General features: G+C 40.9%; 1 protein-coding gene across 4 annotated transcripts in view; it reads right to left on the reverse strand.

Moving 5' to 3' along the window:
- APP (amyloid beta precursor protein) overlaps nt 1–20,762 on the reverse strand; it is a 211,232-nt gene that overhangs the window by 138,310 nt on the left and 52,160 nt on the right. For all 4 annotated transcript variants that reach the window (XM_035315530.1, XM_035315532.1, XM_035315531.1 and 1 more), the window contains exon 3: nt 7,247–7,376. In XM_035315530.1, the coding sequence (XP_035171421.1) occupies nt 7,247–7,376 (130 nt within the window). The remainder of the gene's footprint in view (nt 1–7,246; nt 7,377–20,762) is intronic.

Here is a 20,762-nt window from a genome sequence, read left to right on the forward strand (position 1 = left end):
CTGTCTTTATGTAAAGTACTGAAGATAAAGCAGGAATGCTTGACATTCAGGTAACTCAGACAGAGTTACAAGAGACAAAAAACTTAGTCCAGCTGAACTATTACACATTTCAAAACAACCTGGGCTTTTTCTTTTTTTTTGAACAAATATTTACTATAACTTGTAATGCTTTAAGAGGTGGCTATTAACAAGACTTCCACGTATCAGTGACGACAGCTTTCTGTGAGATGTTCTTTAGGTGTATACAACACCTGCTCTGGTTTCCCTTCTGCATTTTAAAGCAGCAAATATAACACTCATTTACAATATTTACTTCCAAGTACATTATTTTACTGCTTCAGGAGTAGACTTGCAGAAGTGTTTTGTTCAAGATCTCCAAAAGGTTTTGTTTTGTCTTATCCCACAAACCGGCTTCTCATTAAAATCTTACTCCAGTCACCGAACAAGTAAAACCTGTGTTCATCCTAAAAACGGTCAGAAATACACAAGTTCAGACTCATTCCTTCTGGGCTAACTGTACAAAATTATGATGTTTTACATTTACTCTTACACACGAAGGCGCGTTCTGGTCACCACCAGCACACTAATTGTGCTTCACGTCCTCACTTCAAGGTTTCTGAGGCTCCAGCTCAAATTTGGCTAACAAACAGCTGAATCCATGTTTGGCACAAGCGAGGAGGTGGCAGACCTGTGACTAAGTTCTCACTTGCCTGATGGGTGCTTTCATTGAGGATTTCTCTGCCCACTCCCCACCTCTTCCTCTAGCAGATGGTATTTCGTCCCCTGAAGCATGCCAAAAGCCACATTAATGATTTATACAGTCCTTGGAAAGGCACAGCCATAAACCAAGAGTCAATGCAGCCTCTAAGAACTACAATGAAAAGATAATCTCCTCATTGTTTGTGAAAACATCAGTAAGCCTGCTGATACTTAGCAGCCACCTTCTTCCCTGTAACAGAGGCTGACCATAAAATTCAGGCCGAGTGGAGGTATATAAGGAAAACCACTTCAACTCGATAAAGCGTATCAGGCCACGCTCCTAATTACACTGCTGCAAAGCAGGGCATTCAGGAACACACTCATTGAATCAAGGCCCAGATTTTGCTGCAATTAGTTCAGCAGCGAGGACATGGGAATAGGAGGAGATTCAGACCACCGGCACAGCACTGAGGAGCTGCTGGCCCGCCAGCCAAGCGTGGTTTTGGGTCTGTGCAGGGGCCTGGCGAAGCAGGACCTGGAAGAGGCAGCCTGGGCCCAGGCCGTGATGCAGCAGCAGAAGGCAGCATGCTCCCACACCTCGCTGTCCCTCAGGAGACGCACCCAGCCTGCACCAGCAGGGTTCTCCTCCTCCCACCACCACCGTACCAGAAATACCATTGGCAGGCAGGAATATTGCCCACTAGGGAGTAAAGAGCAGGTATGGAAGGATTTCTCTCAGCAGCACTGCACTGCGCCTCTCGTTGCACCTCGGGTTTCTCTGCCCGCGGTCTCCTTGCTAAGTTCAAGCTGGCAGTCTTCCCTGAGATCCTCTCCCTCACGTCAACAAGCACTGTCAGAAATCTTGACATGATGCAGTCACATAGCCTGAAAATAAGCGTGTTTTATATTTTAGGAAAAGAGTGTGGCATGAGGCTTGCCTCCATCACTCCTGTGGCGGAGCAGAGATGGAGGCAAGCTGGAGGCAGGCAGCTAAACCAACAGTGACAGGGAAACTGTGACAATTAATGTCATTCTGCTGATTAGGTGCTGCATTGGAAAGCCAGTGGAGAGCTCTTCCAAACTGTCTCTAAGAGCAGCTTTCACTGCAGCTGGAAATAGGCCCACTAGGCAGTGGCTGAGAGAAAACAACAGCCAGTACTGCCAGGTAGCAGCAGCAAACAGGCATTTCACATGCTGATGTGTACAAACCCCACAGTTAAAATCGCGAGTAGACTACCAGATGAACCAGAAACAGTTGTGCTGTCAACTATATATTTATTCAAATGATTTATTCCAGGCATAACCCTCGTGTTTCCTTTGGTTTAACTGGCTAGGCATGTGTATCAAAGCTTGAGTACGCCTTTTTGTCAGACACCAGCAAGTGGCTAACTTTACAAGCTGTTAGAGTAATAAAGCATGACAAGTTAATAAGTATTTTCAAAGATGTTTTTGTTAAAACCCAATCCAGAAGTCAGCTTTCCACTACATAACTAAACAGCAAAATATATTTGTCATATAACCTAATCCATTTGTTTATGGAGAAATGATCGGAAGCAATCAAAGTTTGATTGACAGAGGCTACATACATAATGATATTGCAATACATCTGGATCCTTCAAGCACAGCCTGAACATGGGGCTTAGCAGCACACATTACAGAGACAACAAAACAGAGTCACACATGAGCATGCAAGCAAGCATTTTACACAGCACAGTTAATCAAAGCTCTGATAATTCCCCTTCACCCCATCTCACAGCTGGATGTCCACAAACATCTATGTAATTTAGAGGCTATGGTGTATAACGAGCAGCTAGGCCAGGGTGTATTTCACCAACAGTTAATGAAATGGCATCTATTCAGGAAAGTGTAGCCATACATTTATCTAAGGTTTTAAAAGAATGGCACTGCTGGGAAAAGGATGCCTGCTCCTGCAGCAATCTTGGAAAATTGAGTGGATTACCACATTTCACAGCCCACGTTACATAAATTTGCCAGCTGCTTTTCCTCATGGAAGATGCAAAGAGAAGAGAAAGCAAACCAGAACTGCTTATTGCCCATGCTAGCCCAGAGCAAAAAAAACAGGAAGAAGTCCTGCCTTCCTGCTGCAGCTGGTGGTACATCTCCCTCTACCTTTACCAAGGCCAGATTTGCAGTCAGGATATTATTCTAACAGTTTACAAAGTGAAGAAGCAGTGATCATGGGCTTCTTGACACTGCTTGCTGAAACCCTGCAGCCCAGGCCCCACAGCAAGAGCCTGTTTTTTGCGTGATGAAGGTGTGGGGATGCCAGCATGCTCCTCACTCAGAGACCATATCAAGAAGCACTGCAGATCTTTACCCCTTGGCCCACAAGCCTCACTGGTCACCATCTTCGCCTGTGCACCAAGACACATTTGTGATTATGTCAAGCAGCACACTTCTCCCTCAAATAGCAAGATTTAACACTTTGATCTTTGTATTTAAAAATCAGTCTTTTGAACCATCAGATCAGACTGCTGTCTTCATGGCAGAGAGGGAGAGAGAGACCTAAAATAGATTCCTAGTTCTGTTGTGAGGTGGGTAACAGAGCTTCAAGCCATAATAAGCACACATTGAAAGATGTCATTTTCTAAAAACATGAAGATAAAAATAAGGATACTGTCAAGGCAAATGCCTTCACTGTGTTCACAGAGGTAACTAGAATTTATTCAACAATTTCCATTTCACAAGAAGTTTTCTTTCCTCAGTAAACAAATTGTACAGTAGCCCCTGTGTCCCTGGAAGCATACAAGAGAGATTTATCCTATTATCTGATTTAGAATCAGGTTTATTGCATGAGAACATTTTCTCAAAAAGAATATTGCCAAGCCTTGCACACCAGCATAATATCGTATCTCAAAAATAAATAAAATTGATAATGATTTTCTTCTTTGTTTTGTTTAGTCATTGCAAAAGCACATGGCTCATTCAGGCTTTCATTTTGCCGTATTTAAATTATCGTCTACATACTTTAGCTGCATCTACTCATGAAAAGGAAATATGAAGCTGTATAATCCAATGAATCTCATCAATATTACCGAAGTATATTTCTACAAATTGATGCACTAACTACCACGTGAGAGTCTCAAAGAGAAAAGCTAACGGAGCAGCCAAGTGCTGAAGTGATACGCCCTCTACATGTCTCACAAGGCCTTGGCTGAAGAACGGAATGCAAACAGACCATGAAGATGCCTCAGCCTGAAAGCACACATATTTCTGTCACTCAGTGTTTTTCACCTCTGCAGTAAACAAATGTCAAGATGGAAGAAATGTTCAATTCACTCAAAATTCTGAAAGTGATTTTCACTCCAAGATAACATTGGTAATGCTATGAAGAGCTTTAAAAAACCCTCTAGGGCTTCAATGAAGCTCAAGATTACATTGGGGGGAAGGGGAAGCATCATCACACAGACTCAACTCTGCAATCAGCTGCCCATTAGCAAACTTGTTTAAGGTATCTTAATTCCTACTAGTTAATGGTGGTCGACATCAAGGGTCTAATTCTGTTAAGATTACTGCAGAATGGGTACTACCAGAGCCTTACTTCTGAAGTTGCCCACTACCAACCACATCAAGGGTAGTAAAGAAGCACATGAAGAGCTGATAAGCAAGATCAAACATTAAAAAATATTTTTTTTCTAGTACTGAAATGGTATTAGCAGGGGAGAGAGAAAAAAATACTGAGCTGTTTGTGCAGGCTGCAAGATTAGTTATAGGAATTCAAACAAAAAACACTATATTGTATAAAGTTAAAAGATATCAAAGCCATGAAACGCTAGCAGCCTGAATTCAATCAACTTGCTTCCTCCAGTCTTACTCCCTTGATTTACAAGGCAGCAAGTCTTTAAACTATTTGTAACTTGACCACAACTATTAAATCATAGAAAAATCAAAGTAGTAAAATAATAATGTAAGCGTCTTACACAAAAAGTAAGTGATCAGTCTTTGTTAAAAACAAAAAGAAAATAAAAACTTCCCCTCCCCCCCCTTCAAGACTTCTGGTCTTTTAATGGAACCTGTTTATCCATCTTACGGCCAGCTTTTCCACCATGAGGGCAATGAGCCAAAAAGCTGTTGGGAATTAAGCAAACCTGACTTCCCATGGCAGGAGTGTACTGCCACTCTTGGGAAGATGACCCATTCCATCAGATTCCACCAGATTAATGCACTTTTTTTTGCATGAAAGGCAGCCTCATTTAACTGCTGTAGGACCACAGAGAGCAAGTAGATGACTATTTGGTGAAGAAACAACAGATAATGGCAATTCTTCCTCCAATGGAAGTACTAACGTAGTCACTCTCCCCCCACTACATGCTCAGGAGCATTAGTATCTCCTTGAGATTTTGTTTCTGTTAGCTTTATTCTAGTCCTGGTCAAAAGCTAGGATGAAGGAGAAGGATGACAAACATCCATGAACACAGGCAGACAACTGCATAAGCTCAGTTACAAGGAAATATGGCAAAAAAAAATACATTTTAAAATATAAAATTGGAGTTAAGGGCAAAGCATTAATGGGAATAGCTGCTTAAATGCCTTTAAATTTTTTTGCCTCTAGCAAGAATAGTCTAACTTACTACCTAAGATAGCAGACATTAACTCTTGATAATTTTTCATTCAAAACAGCAGCTCAGGAAAAATACCTTAAACGTCCAAGCCCAGTTCCTCATACCTGCAGGCAACTGCTCATAATGCTGTTCATAAATTCACGAACTTCCTTCTAAATTACTAGGCTTCTTACTCCTATCCCTTTTACCAGGAGGCTGCTGGAGCTCCTTCCTCTTGCAGAAGCTTCCTTGTAATTTCCAGATTAAATTTATTCATGGCCAATTTATATTCATTTGCTCTTGTGATGACATTGTCTTTTATCTTAAATTACATTGTAACTTCTCCAGGGCATTGACCAAATCCACATAAGAATGCAGAGTCCTGAGCATAATACTTCCCTGATCGTAACTCAGAGCTTTGGTTACAATCACAATACAATAAATAATAAAAATTGGTTTTTGCATCTCTACTAGTGGTCTTCTTCCACCACATCTGTACTTGGGCCAAGTGGACTCACATGGAATTTGACCAAATATATTATGATGAAGCTGGGTGAGACTGCAATCCTGCACCTCTTCATGAAGTTGTTTACCTTGCTCTACAAGTTTACCTGTTCTACAAACTGTTTTTTTTTTTATCTTGATCATGGACAATGAAGGAAAGCATGGCAACAAATGCAGAGATGACCTTATTTAACACTTTAAAAGTCCCGGTGTAAGAGAGATCAATATAACGCACACAATGGCTTGGAAAAGTCCTCCCCAGAAGCCTTGACTTTGGGTACTTCATGAACACTCATGCTCAGAACAGACTCATCATTCTTACCTACAGTGGCATCACAACTATTTACCACAGCTCTAGAAACATGCATTTCCTACCCATACAATCAAACGCAGGATCTAGAAACTTTATTGAATGATAAAGTTTCCCTCATATTTCTAGGCAGATTTTCCACATCTGTTGTTTTATCACCTTATTGGTAGTATGTGCATTCGTTACTCTGCAGTCCTGTTGTTGAGTTAGCCCACTCACTGCCTCTGCACCAGGCAGTGTGCCATGTGTTTTACCTAGTCTAAGAAAATGAACAAAAATTCTAGAAAGATTGGGTATCTTCTGGAATTTTTTTCATTATTAGTTTTATCAAATAACTGTCCTGAGACGCATTCCACACAGTATTTTATCTGCCCTGGCTTAACAAAACAACAAGGTCCAACTTTGAACTCCAACATGTAAACACGAAGCCAGACTGCTAATTCATATGATTCAAAAATGATACTGGTAAAGCAATGTATTTAAATATACCATGGAATCATTTCAAGATAAAGATGTGATTAGAATATTAATGAAAACAACAAATTAATATGATTCTCTATTTTATGAATGCTGACTAAAAGCTAACAGAGAAGTAAAGGTTAACAAAAACACAGCCAAACAAAAAAATCCAAAGGAACGAACCTCCCTCTTAAATTGGTGAACCAATTCAAAGTATCAAGAACACAGTAAAGTATAGCAAGCTACTGCTACAAAAAGGTATCTGCAGAAAGAAATAGTATTTTATTGTCTAGTTTTTGCTTGCTTTCAATAAAAATAGATTCAATTTGGCTTTTACAGTAACAGTCCAAAGACTAAATATGCAAATAATAATGAAAAAACAGTGTATATTTAGGGAAAAGGTGGATAGCTTACAAGCAAAGAACTGTAAACTGGGCCCAAATGTATGTCTATATGGAAGAAAAGTAGATAACAGGCCGTGGCAGAAATCTGGGGAGTAAGCCGTCTGTTTTGCAGTGACTCATGAAAATAGCATCAGGAAGATCAAGAACATTTTCTATTTAAGGTAGTTCCAAAGGACTGGACAATTGGACAAAACCCACCTCAGAGAAGACAATAATATAGAGATACAAAAGATACTTAATGTAGACTCTGTACTTTTTGTCATAAAGGGATAGTAACTTCAAAGAGCAGGAAAAAGACAACCACTCACCCAAACACCTGTAGGGAACCACAATATGTGGGTGACCATTGCACTGCTTCCATCCTCTCTTGCACCAGTTTTGGATCGTAACTGGCTGGTTGGCTTCAACAACATTGGTAATTTGCAATTCAGGATAAACCTAATATGAAAAATATAGAGAAGAAAAATGTTATCACAAACATGCACTCTGGGTCACGCAATATATAAAACGGACATCATAATGCAATACTCCCTTTCCTATCTTCTCCCTCTTCTGCTATACATCATATTTCAATTGACTTCATGGTATAAGCATGGACACTTGCCTAAAAAGCCAGTGTATCTGTTTGTCAGCAAAAACATGCAGCTGCCAGATCACAATACAATGGTGGTAACAGATGGCTATCAAAACACAACTTGGCTGCTTGTACTTGCTTAAGCTGAATATCACCTGAACATGTATTTCATGGTTGACTAAAATACCCCCCTCCTTTATGTCCAGGATATCCCTGTCCTTGCAAAACTTCATATATATGGTCCTGATCTCCATACATCTAGAATTAACAGCATGCCTTTGTGTTTCTCTTAATCATTTTAACCAACATAATATTCTGTCCCACTGAAGTCTGTATAGTATTTTGTTCCATCAGTTATTCATATTTAGGTTTGTATCACCACTACAAAAGCCTTTCCAACTTTACTAAATGGCTGAGATCAAAATCCAGTCTGTTCTTTATAATGTAAAACTCTTTCAACACCCACAACCATGCCACCAGCAAACAGGAAGACTAATTTATTGGGAAGCCATGGCTTTGATCAAACTACATACTTGGCTTTTTATATCCCTCAGTCCTTTAAACATAGACACCTTTTTAAATTATTATTTTTTTTGTCAGTAACAGCTCCTCTGGTCTCTTTTGCCAATTTTCTGGACAAGTCTTAGCCACTGACCTTTTCTGCATACCCACCTCGCAGTCACCTTGTACAGAGAGCATCTACAGGAGCTTTTCAGTTCATGAGAAGCACATTACCTCTAGCAATGCTGAGGTTCACGCTGTGGAGGGGTTTTAGAGCAGGCAAACTAGATTCCTAATGGATAAAACCAAAGCAGAAGATGTGCTTCAGGAGCACATCCAACACCTCCCCAGCCATTAATGGATGTTACTCCATACAACCAAAGCAAAACCTGCAAAATGTGCTCAGTGTGATGCTCAGCCCCAGCTGCTTCACTCCACTCTCCCAACTCTCCCCATACCACCCGATGGCCTATGGCTCTTACTTTTGATTTTTCACATCAGCTGTCTGCCAGCCCTAACATCACTCAGAAGGGACTAGCTTTCCTTCACTTTTCCTCAAGCAGTCCTGACCAATTTCTGAGTATGTTAAATCTGAGGATTTTAGGCAGACTGAAAACTCAGTCCACTCATACCTACCAAACGGGAAGGAAAATACAAACAACCCTGAGGAAAAGCAACTAACTGGAGGATTTCTTTGGACCATCTGCAGAAAAATAATATAATTCCAACTGAAGAGAGCTAGGTCAAGATGGGTGACTTCCACAAGTCCAAAACCAATGCTTGGAAAATCATCGTAAGAACGTCTGCAGCCCTCTCTGAGAAAGAAGGATTATCACACAAGGACAGGCACAACCGCAATGCTAAAGAAATTACCAGCTAGAGAAAGAAATAGTCTACCTAAAAACTGTACTTTATGTTGAGGAGACTGAATGCCAGCCTTGCCTGCACTACAAAACAGCCCTTTTAAATCAGATACTTATCAGACGGAGGCACTTCACAGGAGTTATCTGAAATGTTTTTTCCACTTTAGCACCCCCAGCTCGCTATGGCGAAGGCATCAGGTGCAGTCTTCTATCCTAACCCAGCATGCTAGACTTCGGATGAAGCCCACAGAGCAGAACTGAAAACTTACAGCTAAAGTTTTCCTAAGTTCAGAAGATTGTGGCTTTGCTTGGTTCTTTTGTTTGCTCTGCAGCAGGTGACCAGGGCTGACGGTCACCACCCGCATTACAAATACAACATTTCCAATACACTGGCAGAAAGCAGCTCCAGAAGAACTTACTGCTTCCTCTGTGCTTCAGATGCTGGATTCTGAACAAAAACAGCAAGGTTGCAAATTAAATGAAAGCTTCCCTGTCCTCTTCAACCTCATTATCTTTTGCCTTTGACTTCCCGCTTCCACCAGACAGGTCTGCACATGCTCGGGCTCAACTCTTGTTACAGCACCACAAGAACAGATTAGGATTTCACCACGGTGGGAAATTTCACACCTCAACTGCTGTGAAAATATTACACTGCAAGGCACCATAGCTGCCTCAAGAGATAATGAGGAAGATAAAATCAAAAGATCTGCTTTTCTTTGGACACTGCCTTTATCATCATCACCACCCTACCGTCTCCCAAGTTTGTACATCCCCAGATGCTGCACTAATTACAGCCCACAGGCACGTAACATCGGATGCTGGCACAAACCGCATGCCTGATACCGCAGACGGTGTCACTGACACATTCTCACGAGGGCCATTTGAATGTTTCTCGGGGTTAAGTGTCACTCGTCACGTACCAGGAAGTAAACCTCTTAAATAATAATAATAAAAAAAAAAAGGCAAAAAAATCTCAAAACAGCTGGACTGGAAATGTGAAAAGAAACTAAGTTAAGGAAAAACTCCAAATAGTTTGTGTATCCACAGAACGTGCATAAAGCTTTAACATGACTGGAAATAGAATCCTGACACTTGAGAACAAAGACACATTTAGCTGCTTTCCTGAGGTGAATTGCTAATGAGTAAGGCTGAACTATCACTGCAGAGTCTTACACCATCTTGAACAGTAAGGCTGGCTGGGGGGGAGGAATTAATGCAGTATTTTTATTTTCACTATCTCCCCAAACCATCATTTTAACGACTGGTTTGTACAGCTGACCAAATTCTAAGGAGTTAACAGTTTGTCCAAAGGACTCAAGGAAGAAGAAATACAAAGAAGCCTCTTCTTCTGTTCCTACATCAGTTACCTACTTCCTAATTTCCTTTGACAGTTCACACAAAGCTCTGTCCACCCTTCACATGAGAAAACAGGCTTTGAGTGTCATTATCAGTAGGTTAAGGCCAGTAATTGGTATGCACTGACGAAAGTTCCCCTAACTGGAGTTATGTAAGACACTTGCTCTGAATTGAAGGGGGACCTACTTAGTGGCATAGAAAAATGGGATTCCTATTTATTTATAGTGACCCTAATGAGCTATTGTTCCCTCTAGACAGTCAGAGTGTGTAGCTTTAGAAAATTACAGGACATCGAAAACTTCCAACTTTAGCACAACTTGTTGCACAGCCATTCCTTCAACACATTCTTTAAAAGGGGTGGAACAAGGAGGTCAACAATCAAAAATTTTTAACTGGCAATGGAAATTTATAGTTAGATCATTACTTACGTCAATTTTCATCAGTAAATTTCCTTAAATTAACTTCAGAAGCAAAACCAAAAACAAAACAAAAGTCTCTGCACTCTGCCTATTCAGAATTTAACGTGACATAGAGAGGTTACGTTCACCACTCTGAAGCCTGATGATATTTGGATTTAGAAGTAAAATGTGAGTGTCCTTAATCAAAGGAGTTTTGATCTGTTATCACACAAAGGTATTGATGATACAGTTGTGACGGTGTTACAGCAACCTAATCGAATATGTGTTATTCAACAAATTTGGTATTATGTTAAAACAAATTGGGAAGAGGAAAAAAGTGAAGAAATTGGGAGGCAGAGGAGAATATTTCAGTAACGAGGCAGGTTCACTCAGCCATATCTGCTTGGCAGAAGTGAACAAACTATCTAGCTTGGTGCAGCCTTGAAGTAATACTTGAGCATAATCATACGAGACAGTCATCTCTGACACTAGAAGACATTTCTATTCAAAAGCAGAGGATTTCATCTCTTGGTATTATTCATTATCCCCCTCATCTCTAAAGTAATTCTGACCATTCAGGGTATTGTTTCTTTTATCAAATTATTCCATTAAATTATTGAAAGGTTTACAATGTTAGCTGATTAGGATTTTAGTGGAGCCATTTCAATTTACTTCTGATTATTTTTTTTTATTATTATATAACTAAGATGACAATAACAATAGAAATCACTACATATAAATCTTGAATTACGTTTGTAACATGTATAGTTGGAATTACCGTTACAGATTTACTCTGAGTTCTGCTTGAGCTTAAGGATCTCTTCCTATATATTTGAAAAGGAAAATCATCTCAGGGGAGAGAGCAAAATTCAGTTTTAGTCTCAAATGACTTGAGTTACTTCATGATCCTCCGTTATGAGTATGCTCCATCAGTGGAAACATTTAAACTGAAAACATATGGGCACACATTTTCACATAAACATGCACACACACTCTTTGTATAATACAAGCTGGTATTACACATTAATGTGAACAGAAAAAAAAAAACAACACAGTATCTTAGACTAATAAATTTAAAGTGAAGTTTAATTGGTAGCTGGTGTCCATCTTCACCAACATGTGAAGACTGCAGAAAACCATGGCAAGAGGCAAAAATAATTGTTTAAAATTAAGGAGCAAATTTATCGTATTCTAATCACTTGCCATTAATTAAACATTTCAGTTTTTTTCTCTGAAGTGTATCCCACATCAATTTCAATTCTGACTCTTTCAAATCAGAAATGTGTGCTAGTCTGCTGCAACATGCCACCAGTCAGAAGTAGATACATTTTCTTATTATTATTTCCTTCTTTTTTCCCCCAAATCCTTCAGCTGTTTGCTGTACCTACACATGGTACCTTGGCTTAAATTACACTACACATTTGCCTTCTAGATCTGCCTTTTACTCTGTGTGGCAGCACCTGACACAGCGGGACGTTGAAGTCAACTTGAAAAACAAAACAAAACAAAAACAAACAAACAAGAAAAAAAAAAAAGAGAAAAAAAAAAAAAAACCACCTTGGTTTGTGGACAAGTTTCCTTCCAACCAGACCATGCAAGTTTGTACTTTTAATATTCTATACTTACAATGTTGATGTTACTTTAATATTTAGAACTATTCACTGAAATTGTCAGACAATTAGCTTTTAAAAATTGTAATAAATAAATAAATAGCGGATATTATAGGTAACTATTTACCTCTGTGCTTTAAATGAAGGAAGAAATTTGATTGTTTCAGTGAAACAGCTTGCAAACAGTTGAAACAAGGACAAAAAAAAGGCCTGCATTTAGCAAGCTGCATTTAGGAAGGCAATGGTCTTAAAACTGTGGAAAAATCTCCTTCTGACAGTGATTATATCTGAAGGAAAACTAAAAGATTCTTCAACTACGGGCAAAAAAGCCTTCCATTTCAGATTAACAACTTACAGTTGGAGAGAAACTATTTCTTTTTGGAGTGTATTTTTAAAAAATAATCCTCTTGAGGTTTTTCCTGGTACGAAGGCACAAAGCGAACTACACGTTAAAACCACGAGAAGGGACAGAACACCAGCTGCTTCACAGCATTTATCATCAATATATTATTGTACAGCAGTGATGAGCAGACACGCCACGCTCATTTGCCTGGCATGCTCAGAGGAAGCGCATGACAATTATTTCTGTGCGTCCAGGCACAGTATTTCTGCAAGCTTTCCAGTCTGCAGCTTCTGAAGCAGCAACATCGCAGACTCCCAACTGTCCTAGACCAACAGCAACAGGAGTGGCATCACATGAGCTGCGATTACAGAAGCACAGCCACACCAGAATGAAATACAGGTTGCAGGACTGAGAGCAGGGTTTCTGCACAACAGGCAGCTGTGCACAGATTCAAGTTACTCTGCATCTCATGTCAAAATATTCTAGTTTGTTACAACTACTTTTCTACATTATGGAGGGTCTTGGTATAGGGTAATTTTAGATTTTCATCAATTAATATATAAACCCAGGCTCAGGCCTTCAGAAACAAGAGGCTATAAAGACTCAGCTTTTCTGTTTTGTTGTTCACTTTTTATATTTTCTGCTGCATAGTTATGTGACTTAAAGGTTGAAAAAAATGTCAAAGCTAAAAACCTCCATGAAAAAAGAACATGGGCCTCACAAACCGCTGTGGAAAGGCCTTCTCTTGAACTCCTTGAAAAAATAAGGAAGAAAAAAAGCTAATTTATTGAACATGTTGGTACCACATGTAACTCCGAGGACTTAACTACCTTTATGCTCCTACTCATTTCAACCAGCTATCCTATTTTTTCCCTATTTCTTCAGCAACTGTGGCCCAGGTTATGATTTTTAAGCCATGCTCTCAGTGCATCTGCTCTAGTCCTGCCTCTTGATTAGACCTGTAGACTTTCCAGGTGAACTGATGGTCACTGTAACCATGAAGCACAGTAAATCCATCAGCTCTGCAGTCCTCCCACATGGACACTGCATTGTTAGACAGAGGCATAATTCTGTCCTGAACTGCCAAGAGGGGATGATGCCAAGCAAGGTTTTGAAAGATTTCAGCAGGCTGACACGAAGGCCCTGCTATGTGTGGTCAAGTTGACTACTCCGGGCAGCCCCTGAGAGCCAAATTCTGCAGGCAGCAGCTGTTGTGTTTCATGGGAAATGAACCGTACGTTGCCACGCTTGCTCATTTCACAATCACCACCTCCTTGTCTTTTTTTGCTTTTCCTCAAAGCAAAGCAGTATTATGCAGAAACAGTGCTGTTCTCCTCCCAGCTAGCCTCTCCTCATAGAAGGTTATGAAATATGAACTCTCCTTGCTGAGTAAAAGCAGGAATGGTTGCCCTACCAGTAGCACTGCACACGCTGTGGTACTGGCGTGGTTGCACAGCAAACACGCTGTATAACACAGGCCTGTGGCCCCAGCAGCCACTTGGCTGAGGATCTTCGCCTCTCCAACCCAGCACACTTCTGCGAGTCAACACTGAGTGAAGCCTTTCGTTTTCTGCCAAGTCTCTGCCGGTTCAGCCCCGCTCCCTCATACCTGACCGCAGTCACTCTGCCTCGGCTTTCTCAGCCACACGGACGGCTCCTCACACAGAAGCAAAGCTGCATGGCTGTTGAGTATCCCAGTTTTTCATGCTATTCTGTGGCCCAAGAAGCCCTTCGCTTGCTTGATGAGAATGAGAAAAGGAAAAGCAAATAAACACAGAACCAGTTGTACTGATGCAGTTTCCAAAGCATCTTTTAAACCTCTTCAGTTTTTCCTCCAAGCAAGCAAAGCCAGTGACCATCATTACTGACCCTATCTTAAGAAGCAAAAAGGAAAGGAAGGAAGGGAAGGGAGGGAAGGGAGGGAAGGGAGGGAAGGGAGGGAAGGGTGTGTTTTGGGGGTGGAGAGACCAGATGACAAACCTTCCAGGCATTATCCACAAGCTGGGAGACAAGATGGGGGCAAAAAGGGGAAAGAGGACGATGTTTCTGCTGATTCACTCTTGGTCATGAAAACATGCATTCACTGCTTTTTTCTGTGCACAGGGCTTATATAAAATCCTGTATAGTATTCCAAGTTCTTTTAGTATTGAGAGTGGTAAAAAAACATGAGCTGTTTTTAGTTCACTGGCCACTTGGGTTAGTTTGCCTCCAAGCAGCTTCATAGGTACAGGATCCCTTCTCTTAAAAATCCCCGATGTGTTTTTAACTGTATTTTCACAGAAGACTGCCACTTATCTTGTAATTAAAGCATTCAGAAAACCTGCCAGACTTGAGGTAGTGTGCTCAACCTTAATTCACACACAGGGCTGCATGCTTTAGCAGAGGCTTAATTACATGCTCCCACACTGGCTTCCTCGGAGTGCTTCCTCTGCACAGGGAAAGCAGAAGCATATGGGAGCAGAAATAAGCCTGCGTGGTCAACCCCTCACCGCCTTTCAAGTCCTTGATGTTACAACACAAATATGTTTGCATGCAATAAGAAAACCAAACCAAAACTCTTAGCCCTGCCAAAAATTCTGTTTACCGCGCCAGGTCTCCAAAGCCTCTCCTGTATAATTATGGAGGATATCCAGCTGGTCAAACTACAAAACCTCAGAGCAAACAGGGTTAGACTCATGGCCTCTTGTGAGCTGCTTGCCCATCCACCTTACTCATTTTTTACTTACTCATTTCAATGCTGCAAATGCCTCTAGGTCTCTGCAGGTACAAATCTTTATTCAGACAGAGATGGCAGAGTCCACTTTGCCAGGCCACCTGAAGCCCATGCGGTGTTACTCCGCTCAAGCACCAACAGAAGTGGTGACTACATCTGCCTGTTACTCCACAGCATCGCTAGAAGCAATTAGCAGTTTGGGTTTTCAGCCTTTTTCGGTTTTGAAATTTAATCTCTGCAGGAGTAAGGTTAAGTATCAGAACAGTGAGGCAGTAGCATACCTCCCTTAACAGAGTATTTTCATCTCCGGGTCACACGTCATGTACAAAGGATAAGGACTTCTTTTGACCGTGACAGGGGTCACAGCAGTCCTCTCAAGACGGAAAACCTGGCAGACAACAGTTCCAAAAAATCACCTTCTTTAGGCACAAGACAAGCTTTCATCCTTCCCATTACCTCTTTAAGGGTTGTGTGGAGCACAGCATCACCATGCAAAGCACGGTGGGACCATACAAGCAGCTAGAGAGCCTGGGTCTGGTTTCTGGGATTCTCCTACAGGCTGCCATCGCTCCCACAGCACATGTCAGCGGGAAGAAGGCAATGCATAGTGCTCTTCTGACAGAAGCAGCCCTTAGGAGGACTACTCTTTCAAAAAAGAAAAAATACAAAGAGGCAAAAAGTCAGTCCGACCTTTCTATTTTGTTGTATCATCATCAAGAAGATGGAACAACATTATTTCATCTCAAGCATGATACGTTTCAGAAAGGAACGGTAGGGAAGGAGCCAGACCTTCTGCCCAAAGACAGGGTGGTATTCTGAAAGCACTCAATTAAGCAATTTGTTAGCACTGTGGAAGTCACCACCAGTGGAAAACTACAGTTTCCTTCTCCCCTGCATTAAAAATGATAATAATAAAAAAATCTTCAATATTAATAGGCTGCAACTCACATTTTAAGTCACCAAATTACCTACCTGGACTGGTTTCACAAGCTTCATCTGAAGAAACCACACATCTTTTTGTCGAATGGGAACATATATGGCTACATTGATTGGGTTGTTAATTCTGTGTGTTGAGTATGCTATAGAATAAGACAAACCCAAGCAGTAGCTATGAAAATATACTTGAAAAAAAATATAATTGTTCTCTATTCAACTCCAACAGGTTCCATTGCTTACAAAATGACCTACTTTATGTCAATGGTGTCCTCGGGGCCATGCAAGAACTGTCACAAAGTAACAGGCCTGGGAACTCATTTCTAATAATCTAATTAATTTATGCATCCTTGAGTTTACTGAGGAACTAGCCAACGGGTGATTTATTAAACTAAGAGCCTAGATTCAGTTGTTTGCATGCCCCAAGAGGCAAACAAGGATGTGATTTCCCTTTTTATGAAATCAACTTCAGGGCCTACTATCAAGAATATGAAGTGGTAATGTAATGGCACATTCCGAAATACTGGTTATACTCCATCATTCTGAACGCAAGAAATTCATGCATTCAGCTTGGTTTAATTCTGCAGTGAAAGGAATAGAGAAAAAGGTTGGGAAATTTGCAACCTAGGAACTATGAGGCTACCTGATAGGCTAAAATACACTTTTCCTTAAAAAATTGGAAAGTTAAAACACGAGGAACGAAGACATCGTAAGCACGTCATCAGAAAACACTCCAGATCAGTAATGTTTCTTGTCTGTAAACTGCTCTCTTAAAACACTAGCATGGAAAAGAATATGACTGAATATAAATTAGGCATTTATTACCTCTGTTACCAATACTAACTGTATGTCAGATTAAATGAAGTTTACCATCAATGCTCATCAAAACTGTCGCTGCATGTTTCCGAAGCCCTACCTATTCAAGGGAACTGTAATCTGGAGCAGCCACCAACACAGAATTTCATTTACTGTTTGCATTTCATATACGTCTGCTTCAAATAGGGTACACCACAGAAGGACAATGCTCCAAAAAACGTACAACAAATTCTGGTATCACAGTATGCCCTGTCACAGTTTGAAAGTAGAATAAGCTGATTCAGCTTGATTAGATCCACATGGACTTATTCAGGGTTTCATTTTATAATATCTACCTATCCCCCATTACACAATAAATAAATCACTGAGATACATTCTATTGGAAGCATTTTAGGAGTCTGGAAATTGCACGGTAAGAGACCAGAAAATTTCCACTGCACTTGCCCCCTTTTTTCCCTTCTTCCCCCATTTTCCACTCTAATTACTGTTATTTTCTGTGAACTTCCACTAACCGATTTCTATCGAGTTAGGGAAAACAGAAAAAAAAAAAGAAACCAATAATCCAAAGAAACGCTTCGTTTCTAAAACAAGTATACTAAAAACCTGAATTCTGGAAATTTTCAACGTTCTTTCCCAAAACAATGATGAACTTTCTTAAAGAAAAATAAAACGGATGCTAAAAACAATGCTATAAACATTGCTCGTATTTCAGCAGAAATTCATTTCACATGTTTTTGTTGCATATGGAAAAAAAAAGTAGTACAGGGAAGAGCTCTGTAGGGAAAGCAATGGAGGCCTCAGTGGGTCACGTGGATAAGACAATTTGCTAAGGAAGCAACTTTTATGTAATGTGGTACAATTTCTGATGTGTGTGTAACAGCAACTACTGCTCATACCTCTGATAAAGCTCACAAGGCATTATGGAAAGCTGATGTCTGATGGGATATTAAGATATTGTCATTAACTACTGAAGTATTGTGGCTTCCCAGATCATTCAGTATTCACTTTTATTCACAAATTGCGCTTACTATCTCTCTCATTCTGCTTCATGACATTTCAAATCTCCTGGGGAACAGGGGAAGGGAAAAAGGGTGTGTAAAATATGTAACAGCTGCCACCTGCAAATGTCTTTGCAACAAACCTTATAGATTTGTCCATGAAATATGTAAAAATTTGGGCTTATAAGTAAACCAATTTGCTCCTTTATTTCCAGTTGCTGAATCAGACTGAAAACCCACTAATCCCAATTTCCTCCTGATTACCGTATTTACCAAAGAAATAAAACAGCATCCTGAACCCATGAATGACATTCTGTGGGTATTTAATAGCAGGAGCTCTGACCCATCTTTCGTTTTGAGAAGAAGGGCTGTCAGCTAGTGCCTCTCCCCACAAAACTGCACCCTGGACTCCACAGATGACTGCCTGTTTGACAGCAAAGCAAGCAATGAATTGGTCATCACCATCTGTGTTTCACGGTAACGTAAAACTTCAGCATTTCTTTTTCTACAACAGACTTCCAAGGAGGTGACTGTTTGTATACCTAGCACACTTCATCCTAGCAAAGTTCTTGTTGTACAAAACCTAGGTAAGAGTCAGATAATGAGATAAGTTGTGTCATATTTGAGTTACCCTCTTAGAAATGAAATTCTGATACCACACTCAAATAAGCAAATGAATCTTGCAGAGCCTGCAGCCCTCACTCACAAATTATGGATTTGAAATTAAAACCAGAAGGAAGATGACAACTGACACAACAACTGATATTCTCAGCTGCACTACCATTACCTCCAAGGGGCAGTTCCCCCACATCAAGTAAAGCAAAGCATTAAAATACAACAGTACAGAAGTACTTGTTTAAGTAATATCAAGGCTACAGAACAGATTGTTGCCCTCATGCTGACACTGCTGCAAAAAGAGGTGACTATGCACAGAAAAAGACTGGAGAGAAGACAGTTCTGAAAGCAAGCTCCAAATTCATTCATCTGCTCAAGAATTAGGACAGTGAAGAAAAGTCCTGAGTGTGGAATTCAAAACGGCACACGTTGGTGTACTCCTGTCTGAAGTAGCAAGGAAGGATCTATTTATGGACATAGCAAAAAACTTCAGCAAGAATGTTGCAGAAAAAGCTTATTACCAGTATGCTGATAAAATTTGGTTATGATACTTGGCATACAACCAGATAATAAGTTGTTTGGAGGTTCTCGCTTCTTTCCAAACTTTAAAAGATGGTTAATAAAATTGAGATAATTTCTATATAAAAAGGTGGACAATAAAGAGCTCTCTCATCACTGTTTATGCTACTTCAACACATACCTGCTCAAATTTCAAAGAAACAGAATATTCACAAAATGTTTCTGTAACTGCTTTTTAAATGATGATGGTGCCAGCTTCGCCTTTGTGACTACAATAAACACAGTAAGCTAGCTTTTATTTTTTCAGACGTTCAGAGTGCAGATTCTGCTTTTACCTGTTTTGGATGAAAAATCGTAAGATTAGCACCCCTGCAGTTCAACAAAGGCATCCTCACATTAGATGTTAGTAGTAACTAAGAGGAAAAAATAAAACTACAATGGAATTTTTACAGAAAAAATAATTTTGCCTCTCAACTCTACATATTTAATTTGTGAACCTGTTAAAATACGTTTTTCCCTTCTCTTTTCAAAGGGCTTCAACCTTCGACTATACCTGAAATACTGTTAAAAACAGAGCAAATACAAAGTGATTTCAGATATTGCTTCTCCTCCTGTAAAAATAAAATCCCTACTTTCCTTTAAATGCTGCATTCATACAGTTGCAAAACAAGCCACTTTTTGGTAAAACTTAAAGCAAAACTTGCACCGGCAGCGGGGGCAGCAGCAGTCCCCGCAGTCCCCGCGTGCCGAGTGGAGCCTGGTCGGCACCAGGATAAAGGCAGCAGCTTGAGGGGCACCGAGGAGTGGAAGCAAGTTCTGCCTCCAAGGTCAGACCAACCAAGGCCTCGCAGCACGCGCAGCACCAGGACCCGCACCGCGGAGAAATGTCGGCAAGCTGAAGTCAGAGGTGGCTCCCCCCAAGGGAACAGTGCTCCATCTGCACTCCAGGCCCTCTCCAGAGATGTTTGCTGCCTCCCCAGGGCTCAGATCAGGGGTGTTACCAAGGGGTGTTCAAGCACAATACAGCCCTCGGACTAGTGCCCACTCCTCCTCTTCCAAGTGGGTAGTGGCAACACGGCTACAGGTAGCCCGAGGCCTGTAAAAAGGGGTTTCAGGGCCCTGGGGGAGACAACGGAAGCACAGACAGTGTTTTCCTCAATGCTCCCAGTAATGGGGAAAGACATGGAAAGAAACAGGTGAGCCCGGATCATCAGTGCCTGGCTCCAAGACCAGTGCCTCCACGCGGATTTTGGGTTTTATAATCATGGAAGAGTCTTTGAGATGAGCGATCTGCTGGGGCCTGGTGGGACCCACCTGTCTTGATGTGAGGAACATTTCTCGGCCCATAACCTGCAAGACTTACTAAAAAGGCCTTAAACTAGAATTGATCAGGGAGGGGGACATGATGATGAACACTGAGGTTCAGCTAAGGGTTGGTGCAGCCCTGTCTGAGGGAGGCGAGGCTAATGGGCACTGCTCTGGGGAGCGCTGTGCACTCAAGAGCACATCCCAGATGCTTGTATACCGACGCACACAGTATGAGTAACAAAAAATGGGACAAACTGGAAGCTTTCGTCCTCTCCCA

The sequence above is a fragment of the Oxyura jamaicensis genome, chromosome 1 (genome assembly GCF_011077185.1).
Source record: "Oxyura jamaicensis isolate SHBP4307 breed ruddy duck chromosome 1, BPBGC_Ojam_1.0, whole genome shotgun sequence".
In the NCBI taxonomy this organism is placed as follows: Eukaryota; Metazoa; Chordata; class Aves; order Anseriformes; family Anatidae; genus Oxyura; species Oxyura jamaicensis.